At 36.0% G+C, this 19,861-nt stretch overlaps 2 protein-coding genes across 5 annotated transcripts in view; one reads left to right on the forward strand and one right to left on the reverse strand.

Annotated features, from left to right (window-relative positions):
* The window catches only part of LOC107610940 (nuclear-pore anchor), a 38,146-nt gene that overhangs the window by 10,805 nt on the left and 7,480 nt on the right, over positions 1–19,861 (forward strand). For 3 of the 4 annotated variants that reach the window (XM_088496354.1, XM_088496356.1, XM_088496357.1), the window contains exons 22-40: positions 70–204; positions 312–410; positions 685–726; positions 816–869; positions 969–1,151; positions 1,252–1,299; positions 1,689–1,739; positions 2,182–2,265; positions 2,349–2,423; positions 2,524–2,708; positions 2,791–2,893; positions 6,665–6,781; positions 7,719–7,811; positions 8,377–8,535; positions 8,626–8,679; positions 9,177–9,290; positions 9,454–9,531; positions 9,931–10,080; positions 10,174–10,245. In XM_088496354.1, coding sequence (XP_088352480.1) covers positions 70–204; positions 312–410; positions 685–726; positions 816–869; positions 969–1,151; positions 1,252–1,299; positions 1,689–1,739; positions 2,182–2,265; positions 2,349–2,423; positions 2,524–2,708; positions 2,791–2,893; positions 6,665–6,781; positions 7,719–7,811; positions 8,377–8,535; positions 8,626–8,679; positions 9,177–9,290; positions 9,454–9,531; positions 9,931–10,080; positions 10,174–10,245 — 1,896 coding nt within the window. The remainder of the gene's footprint in view (positions 1–69; positions 205–311; positions 411–684; positions 727–815; positions 870–968; positions 1,152–1,251; positions 1,300–1,688; positions 1,740–2,181; positions 2,266–2,348; positions 2,424–2,523; positions 2,709–2,790; positions 2,894–6,664; positions 6,782–7,718; positions 7,812–8,376; positions 8,536–8,625; positions 8,680–9,176; positions 9,291–9,453; positions 9,532–9,930; positions 10,081–10,173; positions 10,246–19,861) is intronic. The other variant, XM_088496355.1, reaches the window with a different exon arrangement.
* LOC148547785 (uncharacterized) lies at positions 17,645–19,309 on the reverse strand. Its single transcript, XM_088496358.1, has one exon. It carries the CDS (start codon positions 19,012–19,014, stop codon positions 17,989–17,991), a length of 1,026 nt encoding a protein of 341 aa, XP_088352484.1. The 5' UTR covers positions 19,015–19,309; the 3' UTR covers positions 17,645–17,988.

Consider the following 19,861-nt stretch of genomic DNA (forward strand, 5'->3'; position numbering starts at 1 on the left):
GATGGAAATAATGTCAATTGCTTCATGTATGTGTTCTACTAATTCATGGATTCTGGGTTGATATTTTAGAAAGCTGAAGCAAATAGCATTTTAGCAAGGAATGTGGAATTTTCTCAACTTATTGCTGACTACCAACGAAAATTATGTGAAAGTTCTGAGTCATTGAATGCTGCTGAGGAGCTTTCAAGGAGACTTACGATGGAGGTTAAGATTTTATCAAATTACAATGCTGAGCTTTTTAAGAGTTTACTTTTTGTAACATTTTGATTTAGTACCTATTTATTAACTCACTGCCTCCCCTTATTTGTCAGTTATCTGTTTTGAAGCATGAAAACGAAGTATTATCAAATGCAGAAAAGCGAGCATCTGATGAGGTTCATAGTTTATCTGAAAGGGTGCAGCGCCTGCAGGTACTGCTCATTTCTTGTGTTTCTTTGATATGGCCTAGGAACTAATGAGTCCCGTAATGAGGTTTGGGTGAGATTGTGGGGTTATGGTAAGGATAAGGGGATGAAAGCATTCTTGTAGATTGAACCCTTTTGATCTTCTGTGTTTTTTCCAGTTCTAACTGACTAAACAAGTAAGAGACTACTTGCTATATTATGCATATTCAAGATGATGCTTATCTTAGTTTGCTATATTATGTTTATTCAAGATGATGCTTATCTTATGCTTCTGTTGCAGGCTAGCCTGGGTACCATACAGAGTGCTGAGGAAGTTCGAGAGGTGTGTTATTATTATTATTATTGTACAACCTACTTCGATTTTGCTTTCATAATTTTCTTATGAAAGTTTTATTGGTTTGAAATCTATAGGAGGCAAGAGTCGCAGAGAGAGTAAAAAAGGAAGAGTATATAAAGAAATTAGAGGTTTGTTCTGTTTGATTCTATATGAAACTTCCTATCACCTAGTGAACCATAATTTTCATCTTGAGAAAGTGCTTTTTGGGTTAAATTGTACCTTTTCAGAGGGAATGGGCAGAGGCCAAGAGGGACTTACAAGAAGAGCGGGAAAATATGTGGAGACTCATGCAAGATCGTGATCAAACCATAAAGAACAACACTATGCGGCAGGTTGAAGATTTGAGCAAAGAGTTAGCTAATGCATTGTCTGCTGTTGCATCTGCTGAATCTAGGGCTGCTGTGGCTGAGGTACATGTTTTAGATTTACACTTTTATATGCTTTATATGCTGGCAAAATTTTCTTAGCAAACTGTTGGACGATGAAGATAACTTTATTCCATATACACAGGCAAAACTCTCTGGCCTTCAAAGAAAAATGGGTTCCGTTGACGATAAGGTTTAGTTTCTTCTATAGTTTTTCTTTAATTTTTCAATGATCTTGCTTGTAGTTAGACAAGAGCCATGAATGTAGAGAAGCTTGCAAGTCCACCTGCATGTCTATGGTTTTTCATCGAAGGAAATACACTACTAGATTATGTGTAGCATGTACCTGCCATTACTTTGGTATGATATATTGTTAAATGTTGATTAGAAAGGGATATGATATGCTCTGTTATATAAGAGCTGAATTTTTGCAAACGAAAATTGTGTTAGTGGAGGTTTCTCGTACATTTTTATGGTTATTTTATTCTTTTTCATGGTAAACTCTGTATATATATTATTTTTGCACAATAGCTATTTTTTATGTTTACTATAATTTATTTTATTACTGATAACTGTCTGTAGGTTTTTGAAAAGGTTGGTGTAAGTGGATTTCTATCTAGCTCAAGTGATGTGGTGAGTGTAGAAAAAAAATAACTTAATTTGGCTTCTGTTACTAAGTTTGTATTTATGTATTATATGAAGTGAGTGACTCCAATATGGATAATAAAATTGGACCTGACATTTTATCTTTTTTATTCTTAAAAAGATATTAGTTTATTTTTATTATAAAACAAAACTATATTTTAAAACAAAAATAGCATCTGACTTACTATCTTGTGTCCGTCTTAGAAAGTGTGTGTGTGTGTTTTTTCGCCCCCGCGCGGGGGGGGGGGGGGGTGTGTGTGTGCATAGTCTGTATGCTATTTAATCTGTGAATAAGGGGAAGTAAACATTATTTTGTATACTGACTGTTAGATCCCACATCATGTTGAGCACTAAATATTTCCTTTCAATTCAAGTCATTATCAGTTGTGTTGTATTTGTGCATAACATTCCCCCCACCCAACTGACACAGGTTGCTGGTGAACTACAAGCAGCAAAAGAGGAGATTGAAAAATTGAAAGAGGAAGCTGATGCTAACAAAGCTCACATGCTACAGGTTTTCATTTTTTTGTTTCTTTAAAAGGATTAAATTTCTGCTTCACACTAATAACTACTTATGTGTTATATTTTACTTTGAAGTATAAGAGCATTGCTGAGGTTAATGAAGATGCACTCAAGCGGATAGAAACTGCACTTGAGAACTACAAAGTGGAGGTAATTTGCTATAATTAGATCTTCAAAGCTGTTTGTCTTACATCCTCCTGATGTTTTTTTGTAATTAAAAATTGTTTATCTTCTTCATTACCATATGTAGGCTGGGAATGAAAAGAAAGCTTTAGAAGGTGAACTTCATTCCCTTAGAGAGAAGGTGGTAGAGCTTAAAAATGAAACTAGTCTGAAATGTGAAGAAGTGGCTTCAGTAACAGCAGGCAAAGACAAGGCTCTTTCATCTGCTTTGGCTGAAATCACAACTCTGAAGGAAGAAATTTTAGCCAAATGGTAAGTTGTGTATACTATAATGCTTATTATTCTGCTTGTTTGGTTTCTTTTTTATATTAGTTTTTTTTTTTCCTGCTTGTAGTTCTCAAATATCAGCAATGGAAGTTCAAATATCTGGTTTTAAAGAACAGCTGGACGAGGAGCATAAGAAGTGGCGTTCAGCTCAAAACAATTATGAAAGACAGGTTTGCTTATGTTTGCTTCTGACTGTTGCTTGAATGAGTCATGCATTGGAAGTTTAACCTGATTTTGGTGTTTATGTCAATACTAAACTTAACAACATTAATAGAGTTAGGGAAGTGTCTAGAAGAGTCTAGAAGCTAGAAGTGGTTACTGATCTGTTAAGACAGTGCCAGCTAGGACAGTTCCTCCTAACCAACTCAAATTCCCCTAAGTGTGTAATGACTCTACTGCCCTTTTTCTCTGGCTAGATGAAGTTCACTCCTCTCTATGTATATAAGCACCGATTCCGTGCTATTATGATTCATTATTCAGAGTTATCACTTCTCACTTCTCTCTCTCTCTCTCTCTCATTCTCCAACTCTATTATGGTATCCGGAGCTTCAAATTACGGTAGCATGGATCCTCCTCTGTTGCCTCTTCTGGTGACTCCGCCATTGCCGATGGATCCTCCTCTTCGGCGTCCTCTCTGAAACATCCTTCCCTTTACACACCTGCCCTTCTTCTTCCCCATCTCCTTCCGTATCCAACCCCTATACATCCCCAAACACACAAATTCATTTTCCAGCAGACTAGTCACTCGGTCCATGATTCGAGGCCTCCTACCTACCCCTGACACACCTCCCTTGCACAAACGATCCTCACATACCACCCTAGCCACACACTCCCAGCCTGCATTGCAGAGCCTCAACCCTGCCCCACCTTAAGCCTCTCCTCTCAACCTCCAACAAAACAACCAGTATCCGGTTCTAAATATGTTTCCCTGTAACCTAGGTTTGTAGGTGATGCCCTGGACTCAGCTCAGCGGCTTGTTGCAATGACAGAAGAATTTCAGGTCGTCTCTTGCAAGTCTACTTGGTCCTTAGTCCCTCTTCCCCCAGGCCGCACTTGCCAATGGCTGCGAGTGTGCTGGGTAAAATAGAACCCAGACGGCGGTGTCAACAAGTTCAAGGCATGACTTGTTGCTAATGTTTTTCCTCAAAAGGTTGGATTTGATTACTTGGAGATCATTTCACCCATGGTGAAACCAGCCACCATTCGAGTAGTGCTAACCCTGGCTCTCACAAATGGTTGGGTTCTAAATAAATTAGATGTGAACAATGCTTTCCTAATTGGTGTACTTATTGAAGAGGTACAATAAGATAACCAGAGGTGTTCTTGGATGGATCTGGACTGGTTTGGAAACTGAACAAGTCACTGTATGGGTTAAAACAGGCACCGCGAGCATGGTTTGAGACCCTTAAGGCCTCACTTAAAAAGCCTCAGGTTCAGTAGTGCCAAGTGTGATCTCTCTCTCTCTCTCTATCAAGACTCATCAATCTAAGGTGACGTATATCCTAGTATACGTTGAGGTGATCCGCTTCTTCCTACATTCTGGAGCTTATCACTAGTCTTAATAGCATTTTTGTACTCAACAGACTTATGGGACTTGCACTATTTCTTGGGAATAGAAGAGCAAAAGTGCCCAAATGACTCCTTCTCTGTGCTAGCAAAAATACATCCAAGGCCTTCTGCAAAAGAGCCAAATAAGACAAAGCTAGACCTCTTTCAACTCCAGTGATTTCTGGCCTTAAATTATCACAGTGGTAATGACATGGTGGATAATCCCACTCATTACAGGCTGATCGCCCTGCGGTATGCCAGGTCGCTAGGCCTGGAATTTCTTATAGTTTGAACAAAGCTTGTCAGTTCATGTCCTTTTCTCAAGAGAGCCACTAGAAGGCAGTGAAACAAGTTCTTAGGTATCTAGCTAGTACTCAAGAGCTTGGACTTGTGCTCAGACCAGCCTTAGACCCACTAAACCTAAATATGCTGAGCTGAGAATGTGGACGATAGGAGGTCTACCTCAGGTTCCTGTGTTTATCTTACCTTGTAGTCCAGAAAACTGCCTACAGTTGCTAGATCCGACACTGAGGTGGAATACAGAAGTATTGTGGACCTCATTGTGGTTTGAATTAAGAATTCCTACCTCAAGACCAGTGGTGTATTGTGATGATCTTATTCTTAGTGCTATTATGCTGGCTCACAACCCTGTCTTGCACAATAGGACAAGGCATATGAAGTTAAAGCCCTTTGTGGAAGGGTTATGGAAGGGAATCTACTGATTGCTCATATTCCCTCTGATGAGCAGCCAGCAGATGTATAACCTAAGTCAATCTCTAAAGCGAAGTTCCTAAGCCTCAGAGAGAAGTTACTTGTTACAGATTTTCAAAGCTGTGGAGTGCCCAGTTTAAGGGGGTACATAATAGAGTGGGTTAGGGAAGTGGAAGTGGTTACTGATCTGTTAAGACAGTGCCAGCTAGGATAATTCCCTCTAACCAACCCAGATTCCCCTAACTTAAAGTGTGCAATGACTATACTGCCCCTCTTCTCTAGCTTGATGAAGTTCACTCCTCTCTATGCATGTAAGCACCGCTTCAGTGCTTCTATGATTCATTATTCAGAATTATCAGTTCCTACTTCTCTCTCTCTCTCTCTCTCTCTCTCTCTCTTGTTTCTTTTTTCTTCTCTTCTTTCTACTCTCGCTCAGTTTCTGTAACTCTATTATCAAGAGAAAAAATTCTTTTGACAATAAAGCCAGGAGATTGAAAATATCCATCATAGCAAAAGCCAAGGCCCCTACAAACAGAATACCAAATAGTCGTGTATCTGTGACCAAGGCAGATTCTTAAATGGGAACTTTGATTATGTGATTATATGGTCAACTGATAATTAAACTGAAACACAGTTTTCCCTCGTTAATAACCAATATAAAGAAATTCTCATTATTTTTATTTCTTATTTTTGCAATCTTCACATTGTATTTTTCTAGCCACAGATCTTGTCAAGTAGTACAGCCAACAGTAATGATAAAATGCAGTTGAAACCATTTTCTCTTTGTCTCATCATGATACACTACTCAACAATGCAAAGCAAGGGAGAGTAAAGATGGCACTCCCACCACCACTTCATCAATGCCTTGACAGTAATTAGTCCAATCCTTTTATTCTTCATCCACAACCTTTGCAGTTCATTCCTCGCTGTTATCCTCTGCTAACCCATGGTTTCTGTCAGTGTGAATGGGTGCAAATCTGACTGATAAATCGTAGGTTGACCGTGGTATATGCAGTTGGGTTTGTTCTTTGCACTCATAGCCTCTTATTGATATTCTTTCATCAAAATAAACAAATGAATGAATTTGGTTTAAGGGAATTTTTTAATTGCTTGAAGTTATGTATTTCTTTAATGATACGTGGTTAAAGGCGATGGTGGTTGGAAGTTGCTGGCTGGAGGTTTCATGAGGTGGAGTTAGGGATAAGTGGAATAAATACAAATGTGGTGGCACAGTGGCTGAGCTAGAGTCTGTCGTTCTACGAGTTAGATGGGACAGTGAGGTCATGTTAAAGTTAAGATGTGTGGTCACCTATATAATAAAATGTCATTTACAAATCTTAAATTGTAAATTTGAAGTTTAAATTTTGACCAATAGATTCCACTTTTGATGTTTGAGAATCAGTGACCGTGTCATCACACACACACAATGTCCTTGTGTAAGAACACATTGCATTCTACACATTGCAACATGTCATATGTGGTACTTTTCCTCTAGGTTTTTGTTCGTTGTTGGTTTAAAGGAAAAAATGCTATCATAATCCATACATCATCCTGTATTTAATCTTTGGAGAATTTGTTCTTTTGGATTTATTTTATTTTAATTTATTTTTGCATACTTGTATTCTTAGATGACTTTGTTCCTTTCTCATCACTTAGTCCCTTTGTGGCATTTATTATCATAGGTTATTCTCCAATCCGAAACAATTCAAGAGTTGAAAAACACATCTGAAGCATTAGCCACGCTGCAGGGTGAGGCATCTGAATTACGAAAATTAGCTGATGCTCAGAAATTTGAAAATGTAAGTTTCGAACTTTAGTCTTATCTTCTTTTTCTTTCTGTGTACTTCATCATGAATGCAGTTACTGTTTTTCGTATTTTTGATATTGTTTATTTTAGAAATTCCCCAACGTGTTATTTTGACTTACCTATTATACTTTTTGCTTTTACTTATGCTGTGTTGTAATTGTATTGAAACACTTGATCAAGTTACTGTATCTACTGTTGCTGTATTTTGACTGAAATATTGATGATTTTCCTCCATTAGAATGTTAAGTGAGTGGTATTTTGGTTTAAGATGGTGGACATCTTTAGAATATATACATTTTCTTGTCATTGCTGCTAGAGTTCAATAGAAAAATACATTATATAGAAGATTTTTTGAAACACATAATTAAGGATATCACATACTGAGGAAAAATGGAGCAGTCTAGGGTGAATAACTGTGACTGGGGAGTGAGAGTAAGGAAGTTGGCAGCTGGTATCTGTCAGTTCACCAGGTTCATAATTGTTATTTCAAACCTGACCTTCATTTCAGAGTTTCAGAGAAAGCTGAGTGTTCCTAGGTCTTTAAGATGAAAAATTGAAAACGGAAATCCAATCCAACTTGTTCCATTTTGTAACTTCTGAATGAGGTTGGTAATGGCAGTTAGGCTTACGAATAATAATATGAATCCTTGAATAGGAACTTCAAATGCCCATGTTCTTGACTGACATGTGAAACTTGCATAGCGTGTCTCGTGGTACTTTGATAGAGCTAGTTCAGTTGGATTTTTCATTTCTTCCTGCAAAGGGATATACCTATAAGCCACGTGGTTTACTGTTGCATTTGTCACTTTGTTTTGCACTTTGTCTACTTACTTTATATATTCTTTCCCATTAACTGGAATTTTGGTTTGTTCCATTTTCTGGATTAATGTACCGATAATTCACCGTGTTTGAATATTTGTGTCTTGCAGAGTCAACTGAAGGCTAAGTGGGAAGAGGAGAAGACATTGCTTGAGAAGTCAAGAAATGATGTTGAGAAGAAATATGATGAAATAAATGAGCAGGTTAAGTTTTCTTTTCACCCGTTTAGTTCGACTGATGCTTTATTCAGTTATCCTTCAGTTTTCTTGTTGAATTATTGTGTCCTAACTTTCTCTTATTGTTTAGTATCAAACTTTTGTCTACCCAACACATTAAAAAATTGTGGCCCATTGATGTGTAAATGAGGAATTAATTATTTACATTTTACAGGACTCTGTTAATGTACTTGGTATCTTTGGTGAGTGTTGGTTGCAGTTAGCAAGTCTAGTTAATCACCTTTAATGCGCAGTCTGTGTCATTGCCGGTATTTGTGTGAGAGTTTGTCTTTTGTTTGATTTTTTTTTTCTTTTTTGGTCATACAAATGACCTCTTCCTCCTTGCTCTGTATTTTCTCTTTATCTTGAACTCAAAATATAAAAGAAAAAGTGGTCACATTGCAATTCACTTTAAACAGCATGTCCATAAACAGTAGCACTGTTTCTTCCTTGTGGCAAGGCCAGATAGTGTGAACTGTTTCTGTTCTTTATATTTTATTGGATTGGTTTCTATCAAATTACTTCTGTGATTGATGTCATCAACCTCCTTCAGAATAAAATACTTCATAGCCATCTTGAAGCTTTGCATATTCAGAGGGCAGAGAAGGAGCGCAATTCTGCTGGTATACCATCTGGAAGTAGTAGTGCAGATACATTTGGTGATGCTGGTCTTCAAACTGTGATTAGTTATCTCCGGCTTTCAAAAGAAATGGTAAATAATTGTCATGTCCGGCAAAATTGTTTCGCGTGTGCATTTGTATGTTCATTTCTTGGTCATAATTTAAGTTCTCTACTTTCACAGGCAGAAAAAGAAGTGTCATTGTTGAAACAGCAAAAGCTGCGGTTGCAGTTGCAGGTGAAATATTGTATCCATCTATCTCTTGTTTGTCATGGCATGGTGTGTCATCATCAAACTACTGTTAGTAATAGCTTCTTTTAAATCATATCATAGTCTGAAAAAGTGAAAGGTGAATGATTTGAATATGTACCTAATATTTTACAGTACGTTGCTGTGTAGGGTAGATGTTTGTAGCCTTACTCGCCATAAAGAGAGATTAAAAGCTATTTTTATGATTCAACTTTGTGACCTCCTAGCTTTTACATCAAGACTGACTCTATTTGTGAAACAAAACCTCGATTCTGTTGCATGAGGAATAGAACAATTTGTATATATGTATAATATAAGAATTTGTATTTATTCTCATTCAAACAATTCGTAACTTGAGTAATATATTTCAGTCTTGTTTGTTCATTTGAAGGTCTAAGTTAAAGAAATTCTCTTTTGTTTACTGTTTCTTCTGATTTTCTGTGTATCTAGTGACATGCTTTTCTTCGTTTCTTGGTTTCATGTAGCTTGAGGGTGCTTTAAAGGCAGTTGAATTTGCAAATGCATCACTAGAGGCTGATCGTGCAAAGTCAAAATCGCGTTTGTTCACCGAAGAAGAGTTCAAATCATTGCAACTTCAGGTTTGGAATCCTTCTTTCATGATCTACATTACTTGTGATGTCAAATTAAGCTGACCTGTTTTGATGGTACTGTTCAATGAACTATATAATCAATCAAATAATGTGCCTTTTCTTTCCCTTCTCACCCCCTTCTCTCTGTCTCTCTCTCAACAATTATCTGCAGGTTAGGGAAATGAACTTACTTCGTGAGAGCAACATGCAGCTTAGGGAAGAAAATAAGCATAATTTTGAGGAGTGCCAGGTACATGAATACATGAAGTACTTTTGGTCATAAAATCACAATTAATCATAAGGAGATAGTGAAAATAAGAGTAGAAGGTATTTTTAAACAATTTAAGGATTATATTCCCACTGATTGAGAAAAGTAAAATAAAATAAAATAAAAATAAAGTGGTTGCTAAAGTATCATTCTTTCTCAGGTGATAAACCCAGCTATTAAATAGGAGGAAATTCTAATCAAGTGTAAAAGAAAAAATATTTCCTTAGATGTGATATACAGGTTACAATTAATTATAGGGAGAGAGTAGAAAGTATCTTAAGAAGAATTTAAGGATAAAACTCTAATTGAGCGAAAAAAATACTTCTGCATGGTATTTTTTATCCTTTAATAACAATAAACCCAACATTGTATCTCTATTAGAAATTGCGTGAACTAGCACATAAAGCAAGAGCTGAGGTTGAAAATCTAGAGAAGCTTCTGAGAGAAAGAGAAATGGAGTTGGCTGGTTGTAAGAATGAAACTGAAGGACTAAAAAGGGAGAAAGATGATCTCTGTCACAAGGTTTCTGAGGTATTGCTTCCTGAACATTACAAGTAACATATTTAATGTTACTGTGTTGGTTTTTTATCATTATTTCTTTTTTTAAACTTTTCTTCCCTTCAGTTGCTTGAAAGGAGTAAAAACATTGATGTGGAAGACTATGATCGAAGCAAGAAACTTGTTCGAGATTTGCAGGTAGTTCATATTACCCATTTATATTATTTTACTGTTGCTATCTAACATTAGATTGAGACCCGCACGATGCGCAGAGTGGTAAATTAATAATAGTATAAAATATATTTTAATAAGTATTATATTGTTTAAAAATTAATTAAAATATATACAAAATATTAAATTTAATGTGTTTTTTATTTAAAATATTTTATAATACAAAATTTTTTTATATTAAAGTTGTACAAAGGTACATCTTTATTTGTTTTTATTTTTGCATTTGTTTTAATTGGCGAACTTAGTTTTCTTATGTGGTATTTGTCCTCCTTTTTTTATTTTCGGTTGCCGTTAGACTTTTTTTTCATATGTTCTTGTAAAGACATGCTCTTTCTAAATTGTTAACTTGTATACATTTTCTATTGTCTTTTTTGTTCCATCTTTGTATGTATGTTTTTCTGAAAATATGTCGTGGATTCGTTTACTTTTCTTTTTCCTTAATCTCTTGATTGGTATGTCATCTATATCTGATGATATCAGTGTTAGTGAAGTTGGTTCCTATAATAAATAAAGAATATAAATGAGCAATATAAATGATATTTTGAATAAATAAAATTTTTGTAGTATTACCTATTAGATTTGTTGTAATACGGGTCGAGTTTCAGTATTTTTTGTTGGGACAAATATCTTGGTAACAGTTGAGAGCCATTTTTAAAATTAAAATAATTTACTTTAACTTCTAATATAAGTGTGAGGTTGTATAAATTCTTCAATTGAGATGACATTTTCGTGTCATTGGTGACTTGGAGTGTAATTAGATTTAAGACAGTTGTGTCCAATAATTTTTTTTTATATCAAATAGCACAAAAGTTATTGTAGTACTTTGATTTAGAACCATTAATTTAATTTTGAATATGTAATAATTATCGAGTTAGAAATTTATAATTTAATGAAAATTTTTATGATAAGTATAATTTGATGGAATTTGATAAAATTTTTTATAATTTGAATCTATAATAATTTTCTATGTTGTAGTACGAAAACTTCATTTTTTTGTAAATTTTTCTTTGATATCTATTTGTTTTCTTCTCCTAGTGCATACAGGTTTTCAACGATATCTATAATAGTAAGAATAAAATTTTTTAGAATATTTATTGTCTTGTCCAGTAAATTTTAGAATTTCTTAGTAATATGAGTGTTTTTTTCGTAAATTTGTTTTAAAAGTACAATAAATATTTTTATTTTGTACCTAATGATCTAATAGAATCATTTCTAAGTAGATAAGCTCCTCTTCATTTGTTGGTGTAAATATTTTTCATAGGCGAATCACGAATGTGCAATGAAGTAATAGTGGTAAAAGTCTTGTGTATGATATATAAGTAGGTCAAATAGGATGGAATTTAAATATTTTGTAATTTAAATTTTATTATGATAATATTATTATTATTATGATACTTTTGATGGGATGTTTATTACATTTAATTAATATTTTATATTTTCATTGAATAATAATACATAATAAATTAATTAATTATGGATGGGAGTTATGGTTTATTTTTTTTTAATATTTTACTAGAAGTTGATGGATTAATTTCTATGATTTTGCCAAGTAATCAAAATTGATGACGTGGCATCATTAGAAGAAGAAACATAGCTTAGATTCAATGTACAAATAGTTGGTATCAACTTTTATATAATAAGAATAGATTTTCTTTCTGTTTTAACTCTTGATTTTGTTGAACACTGGAAATGTGTTTCATGTTATCTTACATTCGTCCTGTCGCCTCTCTTCAAAACTGTTTAGACAGTGATTTCATGTGAAAAGCTTGAGGTTTCTGAATTCCTCAGCTCATATTTTTATATACACTAATTAATCATTACAATACCTACTAAAGATAAAACACAATTATTCATAATTGATTCTAATCTAACCTAATTGACACCTAACAACTAATTGACTGAATTATCTGAATATAATATCAACATCCCCCCCAAGCTGGAGCATATATATTATATGCACTAAGCTTGTTACAAATGTAATTACTATGAGGACCTCTGAGGGACTTTGTGAGAATATCAGCCAATGGTTCACTTGAATTAACAAATTCAGTGACAATTTCTTTTGATATAACCTTCTGCCTTATGAAATGACAGTCCACCTCTATGTATTTAGTTCTTTCATGAAATCCTGGATTGGAGGCAATGTGGAGTGCTGCTTGATTATCACAATATAACTTCATTCGGTTAACTGTCCTGAACTTCAACTCCGAAGGAGTTGCTTGACCCATATTAACTCACAAGCTACTAATGCCACGACGCGATACTCAGCTTCTGCACTTGATTGGGCAACAACACTTTGTTTTTGACTTTTCCAGGATACAAGGTTTCCACCAAGAAAGACAATACCCAGAAGTAGATCGTCTATCAATAGGAGAACCTGCCCAATTGGCATCACAATAGCCAATGACTTGGGTATTTCCTTTATCTTTGTATAGTAATCCTTGGCCTGGGGCTTTCTTGATATATTTTACAATTTGCGTTACAGCATCCCAATGATCACTGCAAGGAGATTGCATAAATTGACTCACTACACTAATAGAGTAATAGGGTATGAAATATCTAGTCTAGTCTAGTAATAGTGAGGTAGTTCAATTTTCCTACAAGTCTTCGATATCTCCCAGGATCAGAAAAATGTTCCCCTTGGTTACGTAGTAATTTGATATTAGGATCCATTGGACTGTCAACAGGTTTGCAATTCACCAAACCTATTTCTTCCAAAATATCAAGGGCATATTTCCGCTGCGATATAGCAACACCATCTTTAGATTGAGCCACCTCAATACCAAGTAAGTACTTGAGTTTACCTAAATTCTTAGTTTGAAAGTGATGAAACAGATGTTTCTTCAATTTTGTCATCCCCTCATGATTATTACCAGTGATGACTATATCATCCACATAAACAACCAGATAGATGCACTGTCCATGTGAGTTGTGTTGATAGAACACTGAGTGGTCAGATTTGCTTCTTTTCATGCCAAATCTTTGAACAACAGAGCTGAATTTGCTAAAGCTAGCTTGTGGAGATTGTTTTAACCCATAAAAGGAGCGTTTCAACTTGCAAACCAATCCTGACCCCCCCGAGCAGCAAATCCAGATGGTTGTTCCATGTATACTTCCTTGTCAAGGTCTCCGCGAAGAAAAGCATTCTTGATATCTAATTGATACAATGGGCACTGACGGATTGCTGCATTACAAAGGAATGTGCGGACAGAAGAAATCTTTGCTACCGGAGAAAGTTTCTTGATAATCCTGCCCATATGTTTGACTGTAATCCTTGGCAACCAAATGAGCCTTAAGATGATCAACTGAACCATCTGGTCCAACCTTAACTCCCATGTACCACTATACTCTAGAGCATTCATTTCATCAATCCTAGCTTGTCTCCATCCTGGATGAGAAAGTGCCTCATTGACACACTTAGGTGTAGGTATAGAAGATAATGTGGAAACAAAAGCATAGTACGGTGGGGACAATCGATGAAAACTCAACAAATTATAAATTGGATGAGGATTTCTAGTGTTACGATTACCTTTCCGAAGAGCAATCGGAAGCTCATCAACAGATACAGTTTGCTCCGTAGTAGGGGGAACCAAAGGAGTAGAACATGTGCCACTATCTTGTACCATCTCAGACTGTGAATGATTTGGCTGTGGACGACGGTGATAGATAATTAATGGTTGTTGTAGTGGACTAGAAGTAATGATTTGAGGGATGATGACACTATCAGCATTAGTGGAAGGACCATTTGTGGTGGTTGTTGGATTTTCTGGTAAGGGCAATAAGGGTGGACCAACATAAGGAATTGGAAGAACTTGTGAGACAACATTAGAGTCAACATGTGAGGTAAAGTATGGTGTGTCTTCAGAAAAGGTCACATCAGCAGAAACATAGTGACGATGAGTAACAGGGGAGTAACATCTATACCTTTTTTGGAGCCTAGGGTACCCAAGAAAAATACATTTAATAGACCGAACAGATAACTTATCTTGACCAGGAGAGAGAGATCATGAACAAAACAAGTAACCCAAACACACAAGGAGGAACATGGTACAAAATTGAAGTGTTTGAATGTATTATATTATAAAATGTACAGGGAATCAGCCTCTTTATAGAGGAATTACAGAAATAGAAATAACTAGAAAATAGGAAAGAAGGAAAAAATACTAGCCTAAAATAAAGGAAAGATTTCTAATTATAAAATCCCTAAAATTAAGCTAAACCCAAAAAGGAAAAGATTTATAATTAATTCTATTTACATAAGATTCATAAAAGGAATTAGGAATCTGATTTTGATTTGATTTAGTCAACACTCCCCCTCAAGCTGGCTTGAAGATATCATTCATTGACAGCTTGCTTATTATGCTATCAAAAGTCTTCTTGGGTAATCCTTTAGTTAGAATATCTGCTAATTGTTCCGTGGTTGGAACATATGAGATGCAAATCTGTCCTCTCTCAATCTTTTCCCTGATAAAATGCTTGTCAACTTCAACATGTTTAGTTCTATCATGCAACACTAGATTATGAGAAATGGAAATTGCAGATTTGTTGTCACAATACAACCGCATTGGTGGAGAAATGGAAACTTTTAGTTCTCGTAGGATTTTCTCTACCCATATTGCTTCACATATTCCATGAGCCACTGCTCTAAACTCAGCTTCTGCACTACTTCGTGCCACAACACTCTGTTTTTTACTCCTCCAACTAACCAGGTTTCCGCCAACAAAAGTACAATACCCAGATGTTGACCTTCTATCCATGACATTCCCAGCCCAATCTGCATCTGTATAAGCTTCTACTTGAAGATGTCCATGCTTTTTATAGAGTAACCCTTTTCCAGGCGACCCTTTCAAGTACCTTAGGATTCTAAAGACAGCATCCATGTGTTCTTGACCAGGTGAATGTATAAACTGGCTTATCATGCTCACAGCAAAGGCTATATCCGGACGTGTATGGGATAAATAGATTAGCCTCCCTACCAACCGCTGATATCTCCCTTTGTCCATTACATTTTCTGGTTCAGCTGGCTTCAATTTTAAGTTAGGCTCTATAGGTGTTTCAGCAGCTTTACAACCAAGTAATCCCGTCTCTTTTAAAAGATCTAGGATGTACTTTCGTTGGTTCATAAAAATGCCTTCCTTAGACCTTGCAAATTCAATTCCAAGGAAGTATTTTAATGAGCCAAGTTCTTTGATTTCAAATGCTTTGGCAAGCTTCTCCTTCAAGTCTTTTAGCTCCAAAAAGTCATCACCTGTCAATAATGTCATCCACATATACAATTAAGATGGCAGTTTTATTAGCTGCTGAATGCTTATAGAAAAGTGTATGGTCAGCTTGGCTTTGAGTATAACCAAGTCCCTTCACCACCATTCCAAGTCGTTCAAACCAAGCTCTTGGGGATTGTTTCAATCCATAGAGAGATTTCTTTAGTTTGCACACTTTATTCCTCCCTAGTTCAGCTTCAAATCCAGGTGGAAGTTTCATAAACACCTCTTCCTCTAGTTCCCCATTCAGGAAAGCATTCTTTATATCCAATTGGTGTAAAGGCCAATTGTAATTCGCAGCAAGAGATAAGAGAATCCGCACAGAACTGAGTTTGGCAACTGGAGCAAAAGTCTCTCGATAGTCTACTCCATAGGTTTGTGTATATCCCCTAGCTACTAACCTAGCCTTATACCTCTCTATGCTTCCATCAGCATTGCATTTGATGGTAAAAACCCACCTGCAGCCAACCAATTTTGTATTCTGTGGCAGATCTACAATCTCCCAAGTTTCATTTTTCTTGAGTGCATGCCACTCTTCCATCACTGCTAATTTCCAGTTGGGATCATCTAGTGCTTCCTCTATGTTCCTAGGCTCAAACAGATTTGTAATTTTAGAAGTAAAAGCTCGATGTTTTTGAGAGAGATTTTGGTAAGAGACATAATTGGAAATAGGATGGTTGGTGCTGGTTTTAAGTACCTTTTTGGTGCAGGTTCTGGTTTCTTTCCTAAGGGCTATTGGCAAATTATTATTAGAAGTGACAATTTCAGATTTACCTGGAAGTTCCTGAAGTACTACAGTTGAGCCGTCTTCCGGGTTTTCAGATTGGGTTGGTACAGAGATGATGGGCTGGTCTCTAGTCTTCTTGGGATATTTCCGAACATAACACCGAAGCTCCTTTTCTTGTGGTATTTCTTTTCCTGTTTGGATTCCAACTAATTCTGGCACAATTTCAGAATTGGTTTTCACATCTTGTTTTGCAATTGTTTCAGAATTTACTTGATTAGTGAAAGTTGTATCCTCAATATGTAAGATAGGAGTAGGTAAAGGTTCATGCAAAAAATTTTCTTCCCTTAGACTCTCCCTTGAAGAGAATTTTTTTGAAAAAAGGTTTCATGTTCCAAAAAAGTAACATCCATACTTACATGAAATTTCTTGGTGTGTGGATTGAAACATTTATAACCCTTTTGACTTGGGGAATAGCCAATAAAAATGCATTTTTCTGCCCTTGGATCAAGTTTACTTCGATATGAAGGTGTATGTAAAAACACAGTGCAACCAAATACTTTTAAAGGTAAGTCAAAATGCAATCTACATGCTGGAAAATTCTTTTTGAAAGTATCCAACGGTGTGCAGTAATTTAACACACGTGTGGGCATTCGATTTATGAGATAGGCTGCTGTTAGAACAGCATCTCCCCATAAATACTTTGGAACATTACCCTCAAATATAATGGCACGTGCTACTTCAAGGTGTTTATTCTTCCTTTCAGCAATGCCATTTTGTTGGGGTGTATTGGGGCATGTAGATTGATGTTGAATACCTTTCTTTTGAAGAAATTCACCAAGATTTTTATTAAAGTATTCAGTGCCATTATCACTTCTTAATATTGAAATTTTTGTGTCAAATTGTGTTTCTACCATTGTTGAAAAATACTGAAAAATTTTAGAAACCTCAGATTTTTCATGCATGAGATAGATCCAACATAGTCGTGTGTGGTCATCAATAAAAGTTACAAACCATTTTTTTCCAAATTGAGTTGTTATTTTCGATGGACCCCATACATCACTATGAATCAAGTGGAAAGGTTTAGATGCATGATAAGGTTGAGAGTAATAAGGAACTCTATGACTCTTTGAACGAATACAACTTTCACATTTAAGTAAGGAAGAATCAATATTTTTAAACAAACTTGGAAACAAGTGTTTGAGATATGGAAAACTAGGGTGTCCTAGTCTATTGTGCCAGAGAATTATTTGGTCCTTTATAGGCATAGAACTTATACCACTAAATCCTTGAGCTATTTTATCCTCCGAAATATCCTCAAAGTGATAAAGCCCATCCATCATCTTAGCACTGCCAATCATCTTCCCCGAAGTCCGGTCCTGAAAAATACCATGAGTGTCAAAGAATGTCACAGCACAATTGGAATCCTTGCAGATTTTACTAATAGAGAGAAGATTACAAGAAAGCTTTGGTACATGTAGGACATTTCTTAGGTCAATGTTTTCGGACAGTTTAATTGTACCTTTTCCAGCAATAGATGAAAAACTACCATCAGCAACTCTAATTTTTTCATTTTCAAAGCAAGGAGAATAAGTTTTAAATAAAGGGGAGAGGCTGGTCATATGGTCAGATGCACCTGAATCGACAATCCATGGTGCATTCAAGTTTGAGGTGCAGTTAAGGGACATAGGAATACTAAAATTACCTGTTTGAGCCAAAGAACCACTAGGAATTACTAGACACAGAACTGGAATTTAACAGCCTTATGAGCTGCTCAACCTGTTCCTTACTCAATGATGATTTTTCAGCCTCATGAGCAGTTGGGGTAGAGCGTATTTTGAGACCAGGTTTGCTGCCTTTAAGGTGTGCTGGTTTTCCATGAATCTTCCAGCAGGTTTCTCGGGTGTGACGAGGTTTATTGCAGTGGTCACACCAAAGATTGGAGGGGTGCTTCTGATTTGATGAACTTTTAAGTGCAGCAGGTGCCACTAAAAGTGCATTAGACTCCAAAGAGGTCTGTTCAGTCTTGCCTTTTCCCATCATCACAGCTCTACGAGTTTCCTCTCTTCTAACTTCAGCAAATACTTCTCCAATTGAGGGTAGGATTGCTCTTCCAATAATTCTGCCACGAACTTCATCTAGCTCCACGTTGAGGCCTGCAAGAAACTGGAATATCCTCCCTTCTTCCACTGTTTGTTGGTGGTGTTTGGCATCAGCGGCTGAATTCCACTTGTAGTTATTAAAGTGGTCAAGATCCTGCCACACCCGCTTCAATGTGTGGAAATATTTGGTGACATTGTCACCCCCTTGTTGAATTTCTCTAGCTTTTAGAGTAAGTTCATAAATCTGGGATTTATTCCCAAGATCAGAGTACATCTCCTTGACACTATCCCATAATTCTTTGGCTGTGGTATAGTACATGTAGTTACTGCTGATATCCTCCTCCATTGAGTTCACCAGCCATGTCATCACCATGGAATTTTCGGTATCCCACACATGATATTGTGAGTCAGTGATGTTAGGCTGGCTTCGCTCACCGGTGAGATATCCAATCTTCCCTCTTCCACGGATATACATCTGAACTGATTGAGACCACCTAAGGTAGTTTGACCCATTGAGTCGAAATGTGGTGATCTGAACTGAATGGGAGTCACCACTAACTAGTATCCGTTGCTCAGATTTTAAATCTGATGGAGTAGGAGTGGTGTTCTCCTTCTGTTCAGGATTAATGACTGAGGAACTGTCAGCCATAGCTATAAATCAGAGGCACAGTGCAGAGATCCTGCTCTGATACCAAATTGAAGTGTTTGAATGTATTGTATTATAAAATGTACAGGGAATCAGCCTCTTTATAGAGGAATTACAGAAATAGAAATAACTAGAAAATAGGAAAGAAGGAAAAAATACTAGCCTAAAATAAAGGAAAGATTTCTAATCATAAAATCCCTAAAATTAAGCTAAACCCAAAAAGGAAAAGATTTATAATTAATTCTATTTACATAAGATTCATAAAAGGAATTAGGAATCTGATTTTGATTTGATTTAGTCAACATACAATTTATCCTTGGGGAATAAAATGGAATGAGGAACTTAGTTATTCAAAAGAGAGGATGGCATACGGTTAATTAAATAACAAGCTGTTAAGGCTGCATCTCCCCAAAAACGTACAGGTACATTAGAATGTAACAATAAAATACCTGCTGTTTCAATGAGATGTCTATTTTTTCTTTTGGCAACTCCATTTTGTTGTGGCGTATGGGGACATGTGGACTGGTGTAAAATACCATGACATGTCATAAAAGAAGAAAAAGATTTGGAAAAGTATTCTCTATTATGGTCTTTACGGAGAACCTTAATAGTTTTATTAAACTGTGTTTAAATTTCAGCAACAAAGGAAGTAAAGAGGGAAAATAGTTTGGAACGATCTTCATTAAATATAACCAAGTACAACGAGAAAAATCATCAATGAAAGTAACAAAATACTTAAAGCCCGAAGAAGACAACACACGACTAGGACCCCATATATGAGAATGAATAAGAGAAAAAGATGACTTGTATTGATCCTTATTGTGATTAACAAAGGAAGACCTGACATGCT

The sequence above is a fragment of the Arachis ipaensis genome, chromosome B8 (assembly GCF_059453495.1).
Source record: "Arachis ipaensis isolate K30076 ecotype BB chromosome B8, ASM5945349v1, whole genome shotgun sequence".
Lineage (NCBI taxonomy): Eukaryota > Viridiplantae > Streptophyta > Magnoliopsida > Fabales > Fabaceae > Arachis > Arachis ipaensis.